General features: G+C 61.8%; 1 protein-coding gene across 1 annotated transcript; it reads right to left on the reverse strand.

Annotated features, from left to right (window-relative positions):
* Positions 1-1,618: 1,618 nt before the first annotated feature.
* Positions 1,619-7,520, reverse strand: Enpp7 (ectonucleotide pyrophosphatase/phosphodiesterase 7). Its single transcript, XM_076870463.1, has 7 exons — positions 7,268-7,520; positions 6,786-6,931; positions 5,273-5,899; positions 4,385-4,754; positions 4,147-4,237; positions 2,285-2,435; positions 1,619-1,729 (listed from the first exon to the last, which is right to left on the reverse strand). The coding sequence occupies exons 1-7, from the start codon at positions 7,518-7,520 to the stop codon at positions 1,619-1,621; spliced, it is 1,749 nt and encodes a 582-aa protein (XP_076726578.1).
* Positions 7,521-7,912: the final 392 nt, after the last annotated feature.

Raw genomic sequence — 7,912 nt, forward strand, 5'->3', positions numbered from 1 at the left:
TTGTCAGTCTGTCTTTTCAGAATGCTTGGGCCAAAGCAGTTTGTGAGGACTAACTCATTTTGTCACCGGGACCATCCTGTGAGACAGTGCTGCCATGGTTCCCGAGTTAACAGATGAGGCACCGAGACCAGAGAGACGGGCAACTTGCCCAGGGCCATGGAGCTGGTGAGCTTTGGAGCTGGTGGGAGCTGAACTTGAACCCAGGACATGCTGCTTGGGGTGTGCCTCCACACACATTGCACATACAGGGCCGCAGAGATGGGAAGACCAGCTCCCACATGCATCTAGTCTATGTCCTGACCTGGGAGGCTTGTCCATGGACAGTGGGACAGACAGAGGGTTTTCCTCCATCCTCTCTCCTCTTTCCTCTTGAGTCTCCACGTACCTGCTGGCCCAGACCTTACAAAGCAGACTCCAGGGGCAGGGCTGTGGCTCCGTGGTAGAGCGCTGGCCTGGCAGGCATGAGACAAGGGTTCCATCCCCAGCACCACATAAAAAACAAAACAAAACAAAACCTAAATAAACAAAATAAAGGTTTTGTGTCTATCTACATCTAAAAATATTTTAAAAAAAGAAAGGAAAGGAAAAAGAGAGCAGACTCGGGCTGAGCCAGTGTGGCAACCTTGAGTGTGAGTCCGGTGGGTTTCTGGGGTTGGTGGTGCCTTGCCTGCCCCTGTGAGTGTGCGCCCCTTCTTGGCTGTGAATGTGGACTCTCATGCTCTCCTCACCAGGTGGGCAGGCTCAGGAAGGCCAAGACTGGAGCTGGCCCCATCCAGACAGAGCCCCAGTCCAGCCACGGCTTCAGAGCTGGTGGGGGTGGGAGGCTGGCCTGGGCAGGGCCTGGGTGTGGCTGCAGGCATCGAGGATGCTGTCCCTGGGAGGGCAGCCCGTGCTGGATAACTCCTGGATGTGAGGTCCGAGGCCCACAAGCCAAAGTGCAGATTTCAGGCCGAGGCAGGACCCAGCTCTAGGCAGCTGGTCAGGCAGCTTGGAGTGCAGGCTGGGATGGATCCTGGACACTGTGGCTGAAGCCAAAGGTCCAAGCCTGAGGCCTGGGAGGAGCTCATAGGTGGAGGTAGGCTAATCTGGACAAATGCACACTTGCAAAAATGTGTATGGCCTTGCCCCAGGAGAGTTACTCTTGAGAGGGACAAACTTGCTGGGCAAAGTCAGCTGTCTGCAGTGGGCTGTGATCATCCCCTGGCTGCCCTCTACTGGGCACCTGCCTGGGCATGCTGTGCCCTGTGCTGCCTTCTGCAGAGGAGAGCCTCATCCTTGGGTAGCACAGGGAGGTGGGCATGCTGTAGAGTCCCAAGTTTCAGGTGAGGAAATTGGGGCTGGGAGAGGTATGGGCTGTGCCCAGTGCCACAGCTCCTGGGGGATCAGGACTGGAACACATTTGTCCACCTCCAAAGCCTGGTTTCTAAAAAACAGTTTTGAATACATAGCACTCAAGGGGTTTTCATATGCAAAATGTGCAGGAGAAAGTCTTCTGCTGCTGGCCCTGTACCGGAGCAAATCGACACCACCTTATTTGCTGTTTCCACCTTGTGTGTTCCTGCTGAGCGCCAGGGCTTGCAGACAACACTGCTTCCCTGTCAGGTCACAAAGAGCCGCCTCATTCCGTTTCCTTCCCGGCGAAAGCCCACCCTTGCTCCAGGACCGGCTGGCTGTCCAGCGGGGGGCCGTCCTCAACAAGAGTGAATCGCTTCTCCTGTTTGCCAATGTCCTAGGGAATCAGCAGTTTCTTACATACGGGGCCAGTTCCTGGACTGCATGGAAACCAGCTGCCCTCGTGTTGGTGACTGTGACCTGCCAACCCCGATGGGACTGTGATGGAATAGGTCCCTTTATCCCAGGGGTTCTTTGTGCTGGGCAGTGCCCCCCGGGTGATGGCAGTGGAGGCTCAGGGCTCAAGGCTGGAACTGGTGGCCTGGGTTCCAGGGCCAGTGTCAGCATGCTCTTCCCGGCCGCAGCTCCGTCCCTGCAGGGCTCCTGTGCGCCCCCGTGTGGCCACAGATGACAGCGCCTCTTCTGGGACTGGGAGGACCAGGGCACTTCCCCAGGCCTGGTTCTCGGCTTGCCGACCCCAGGAGAGGGGGGAGCGCTCTCACTCTACCCCTGCCAGTCTTTGGCCAGCTCCTCTGTGTGGGCCTGGGGCACTCTCAAGTCACAGCCAGGGGCTGTGTGGGACATTCCTTTCGACTGTGACACATACTCCAGGCATGGCTTTGGAGAAGGAAACTGGCCACAGGACGTGGCCTGAGCTCCAAACTGGGCTCACCAGCTGGGCTGGAGGTGCTGAGCCGCGGAGCAGGAAGCCAGCTCTCAGCCACGATGCCGCAGACGTGACTCCCGAGGCTGGCACTGGGTGCTGCTCCCAGCACCGCGTCAGGGACCTCATGCTGCCAGCTTCAGGTCCATCAGGAGAGAATCTGCGCCACAGGACGGGGGGGGGGGGGGCTTTTGTTCTGGAGAGTGGGCTTGTAGCACACCAGCGTCTCTGGGGGAGCCTCCTTGGGGATGTGCTTGGAGATCCTTGGCCTTTCTGTCCCTTGCTTCTGAAGTACTCATGTCTGCTGGCCCCCGTGGTTCTTGGGGAGAACAAAGGGTCACGAGTTTCTGTAGACATGCTGTAGGGACGCCATGGTGCCCTCTCTGTGCTGGAAGGCTCACTTCCAGGACCTGAACCTCAGACGCACAGAGGGCCCATGTTGTAGCCAGCAGAACTCAGGACCAGTTTTCAGGGAATGAAAACTGTTCAGACACAGCTGTGCATTGTCAGGCACAGTGCCTGGGCTCTGACATCCTCATCTGTATGAAGGGCTGGGTGGAAGGGTCTCCAGGGTCTCTTCCAGCTCTGACATTCAGCCAAGTGTCCCCAGCCACCCACCAGCCGCCCACATCCCACCATGAGCATCTCCAGATCCCTCCTGGAAATTCTGCCCCGGGGCCGCGGGCTGCATCCTCTCAGTGGGCCACTCTCTCCTCTGTCTGCTGGGTCCAGGGGCTCCTCTCTGGTTCCATGGCCTGAAGCCCTATCATCGTGTAGACAAGCCAGTGTTCACACTGCAGCCAAACCGTGCTGGGCACCCAGCTCCCAGTGCAGGCTCTCCAGCTGCTTTACCAACTCAGAACCCGGGTGTCCTGGCGCCGGCCCCTCCCCAGCATTTCCCCATCTCCAGTGGCTCCACCTGCCGCAGGACCGGAACCTCACACCACCCGCATTTGTCCTTTATCTTCACCCCTCACGCATTATATCTCCAAGAGCTTGAAAACCTTCTGTCCTGACCGTGTCCCCAACTGTCCTCTTATATCATCTCCACCCTGCCACTAGGATGCCCTGCTGGGACCCCAGTGGTGCCCTCCTAACTGTCCCCAGCTGCTCCCATTCCTGTGTTCCTGCCCCCGAGGTCGGAGCATCCACTCGAACAGCTTCATGGGACCACGCCCGGTGACCTGGCCGGGGCTCAGACACTCGGCTCTTCCTTTCTTTGGGAAGCGTGCCTACTGCTCCTGGCTCTTCTTGGCCACCCTCCAGCTGGTCACTCCCACTGCCTGGGGTCAGTCCTGTCCCCCGCCCCGTCACCATAAGCTGAGTACGGTTCCCCCCCAGCCCCTGCCGCAAACTTCAGACTTCAGAGTGCGTGGCTTTATTCTGCCTTGACCAAGGGCCGCAACTGCACGGAACAGAGGTCCGGGGTGGCCTGTCACTGGCACATGGGGATGTCCTTGAGTGGGCTGGCTGCTGGGGCGTTCTGGGAACCTGGCCCCGCAGTTCCTCTCCCGACAGAGCTCACTCTGCTTTCTTCTGAGTGGTGGATTGTGTCTGAGGGGCCCAGAGCCTGGGGCAGGCGGAGGGGACGGCCCCTCTGGGAAGGACCAGGAGGCCGGCTTCTGAGGGAGGGTGGGGCTGCCTGGGCTCCTGCCGTGATGTCCTAGGAGTCTGAAGCCAGCAGCTCAAGGTCCTCTTAGGGTCCCACGGGGTCTCCCCGCTGTGGTGCAGGCTGGTGGTCACCAGCTGGGCAGGGTCAGAGCCCCGGGCCGGCTGCCTAGGTGCACGGAGGGGTGCGGGTGGGGAGCAGGGAGCCTGGCCGCATCCTCCTTCTTCCTTCCAGCCTCTGGCCTTGCATGGTGGGGTGTTACGTGACCTTGGCCAGAAGAGTCAGGGTGCCCAGCAGTGCCGACATCAATGGAGGCCGCCCCTTTGGCAGGAGAGCAGACCCCGAGGGCAGTTCTGGGGAGAGAGGAGGGATCACATTTCAGCCCAGCTCCTCCACCGAGGACCGGGGGCTTCCAGCTGTCCCCAAGAGCCCCCAAACTTCCTCCCTCACCACTCCCAGGGGTGTGTCGGGTGGCCAGGTCAAAGGGTGTGCCGGCCTACCTGTGTGCCCGTGCCAACCTGGGTCTGTGGACGGGGCGGGGGAGGGTGGCCCTCCTGTGGACGGGGTGGGGGAGGGTGGCCCTCCTGTGGACGGGGCGGGGGAGGGTGGCCCTCCTGTGGACGGGGCGGGGGAGGATCGCCCTCCTTCGCTCGAGCGCAGCATGGGCTTCAGGGTGTCGGGGTCCCCATCGTTGGGTTCGGGCACGATGCCCAGTAGCTGGCACATGAGCTCGTACACGTGCACACTCTCAAAGGGCGCCACCTCCAGGCCCTCCTTGAAGCTGGGGCCCACAGCCCGGAAGATGGTCTTCATGTCCAGGTGCTCGTTGTCGAAGCCGTGCTCCCCGTTGTTGAACTGGACGTTTATTCTCTGCAGGGAGGGGTGGGGTGTCCAGTCCTTGCTGGGAGCCCCAGCACCATGGAGCCCTCTTGCCCTCTCGGCATCCGCTGGGGGTTGGCGCCCAGGTGGGCAGATGGCCTTGGGAGGGGTACCAACTTGGGGATGGAGGGATTCTGAGACTCGGCTCCTCTGAATTCTGAGACCGTGATCGGCCACCCAAAGACTTGGCCTTGGCCAGGAGCCAGGCAGGTAACTGGAAGGGGCTGGGCTTCTAGCGTGGGGCTGGCCTGGGCCTCCTTCAAGGGGGTTGGGATGTATGCTCAGTGGCACCTCCCCCGGGACTGCCTCTCCCTGCTCCACTCTCTGCTCCCCTTCAGGTGCCCTTGGCTCTGTGCCCGTTCTGCCCCGTGGCTGGGCTTCCCACACTCAGGTGCACCTGCACTCCTGTTCCTTGTGCACACTGAAGGGTGTGTGCCCACTAGAGACGGGGCTCTCCTGGCCCTTGGGGAGCCGCCCGCCGGTGAGTGGTGCGCCCAGCAGGAGCTCACCCCATGGATGACGTAGCCGGGGTCGCTGTACATGACCAGCGGGGCAATCCTGGGGTGGTTGGCGTAGTGGAAGGACTCGGGGAACTGCTCCTTCTTGTAGACGTGCAGCCGGGGGTGGGCGCCCTTCAGCACACCCAACACCTTCTCCAGCTTCCCCTCCTTGGGGATCAGCATGCCGTTCGGCCCATAGTCCAGGAGCTCGAACTCGATGTCCCGGAAGGTGAAGTTGGGGAACTTGTGGAACTCCACCAGGTCGCTGGCTGTCTTGTTGACGGTCGTCATGCCGTGGTCAGACGTGACGATCAGGTCGAGGCTGCTGGTGAGGTTGTTGCGTTCGATGCTGTCCCGGAGGTAGCCCACGGTCCTGTCCACCTGCCTCACCATCTCCTTCCTCTCCGGGGACTCTGGGCCGTACTTGTGGCCTGTGGAGTCCGGCTCCCCGAAGTAGAGAGTGACCAGAGCCAGGTCCTCCTCTGTGAACCACCGCATCACCGTGTCGATGTTGGCCCTCCACTCCTTCTCGTCTTTGTAGTTGTGTAGGATGCCCTCCTTCCGACTCAGAGTCACGGCGGTCCCTTGGTAGGTGACGTTCCCACCAGGGTAGAAGAAGGAGCCGGTCTTCAAGCCCTGCCGGGGTAAGGCAAGGTGGCACTGAGCCCACAGGACCCTTGGCTGGCAGCCCTGCTCGTCCTGTGCCCACGCCCACGTTGGCCGGCTCACTCACCCCTCTCCTGCCCGTGTTGCTCAGGCTTTTTATTTTCTGAAGTAGCGCTTCTTATTCAAGCTGTTATGTCCTGTCTTTCATATGGTCCTGGGTCTCTGTGTCAAGCCTGACCTGCCCAGAGCCCTCTCTGGCCCTGAAGCCCAGCCTCCCCAGTGGGTGCAGGCAGGTGTCTGTCCATCTGTCTGTCTTGTGCCGTCCCCTGCCCTCCAGACTTCAACCCAGTCATTCATCTTTCCATAAATTGATGCCGCTTCATTTCCAGATCTGTCTGCTTCCTGCCCTGGCCAGCAGGCCCGCCTGCCAGCCCACTGCCCCAAGCCATGAGATGCCAGGTCCTCGCTCTGACATCTGCTCTCGAGCTGCCAGAGGGGGCCCGAGCCCCGTATGGACAGGCAGGAGGTGACTTGGGTGCGTGGGAGCACTGGCTGTCAGGCGGGCTGGGCTCAGGAGTTCCCTCTGGGGTCACCTTGAAAACCTCCCCTTGAGCGGCACCTCGCCACTGTGTGAGGCGGGATTCCTGGCTCCACACCACCACCACCTGCCATTCCCCCGTGACCCTGCAGAACTCGGCTGTCCAGCCCGCGAGGGCCATGGGTGCCACGCAGATCAACCAGGTCGCTACATGCTTCCTCGTGGTCAGTCCTGCCCCGGGGCCACCATGGAACCAGCTACTCAGCTCTCACCGGAGCTGGACTCCCGGCTGGCCCCGGGCTGGGCTCTCCCACTCTCACAGCCTTGCAGGCCAGGTCCCTGTCCCCTCTGGCGTCTCTGCGGGCGGGGCCACGTTACCTGCCTCTGGGCTGTGATCCAGATGGGCACACTGCCATTGTCCCACCAGCTCTGGATGCCGAGGGTGGCGTGGTAGGGCAGCTTCACCTTGGTGGTGAAGTTGTAGAACATGTTGTGGACCACCCCGTGGTTCTCGATGTATTTGCCTGAGGGAGGAGGAGGCGGCAGGGCGCCGAGGTGAGCCCTGGAGAGAGCCCGGGAGAGAGCCTGGTGCATCCCGCACTCGCCTCCCCCGAGCCCTGCTGCTCGCCACCCAGATGGGATGGGGTCTCTGCTTAGCAAGCCCCCTGGGAGCTTTATTTGCCCTTGGTCAGTTGCCACCAATGGGGAGGATCATGTGGGGACCCCCTCTGCAGCAAGTTTCTCACTTTGGCGTGTGTGGTGTCTGGGCAGGGCTGTGCCCGTGCCCGGGCTCCTCCTGCCCGCTCACCAGGTGTCTCAGGCCCTGCCTGCCCCCAGGCCCGGCCAAGGTTAGCACTTACCAGTGACCAGCGTGAAGTGGCAGGGGCTGGTCTGGGTGACGAAAGCCGGGGTCATGTAGCGAGCTTTTACCCCGTCCCGAGCCATGGCGTCCAGGTTGGGGGTCTCCACGTCCAGGTCGTAGTTCCAGCGGAAGCCATCGAAGGACACGAGCAGCAGCTTGTTCTGGCGGTCCTGCCTTCGGACGGGCACCCCGGCCCCCGGAGCCAGGAGGGTGGCCAGAGCCCCAGCGAGGAGGGTGGCTGAGGCTCTCATGACGGCTCTCCAGAGGGACAGGTGCCGGGCGTCTCAGGCCCAGGAGGGCAAAGTCCCAGGGTCAGCTGGGCCGTCTTATCTCAGGCTTCTTCAGCGATGGGCGGGCGCACAGACCTGGACGCAGGAACGCTCCGGGCCCGAGTGGACGCCTCTCAGTGTGGGCTGCTGGGCACCTGAGCATCCCCTCCTCCCAACAGGGCCCTGGGTCCTTGCTGCTCCCTCCCTGTGCCCCAGGGTGGGCGGGGTCCTACACAGCCCCAGCCCTCAGCAACTCCTGGCTTACTCTGACCCAGAGGACACGGGGGCGGGATGGACTCCCTCTCCAGCCAACAGTTTACCTGGCGAGAGCCTGTGGGTGGGCTTCCTGGGCCTGGGCCAGGACCCAGCCCAAG

Source organism: Callospermophilus lateralis, chromosome 11 (genome assembly GCF_048772815.1).
Source record: "Callospermophilus lateralis isolate mCalLat2 chromosome 11, mCalLat2.hap1, whole genome shotgun sequence".
NCBI lineage: Eukaryota > Metazoa > Chordata > Mammalia > Rodentia > Sciuridae > Callospermophilus > Callospermophilus lateralis.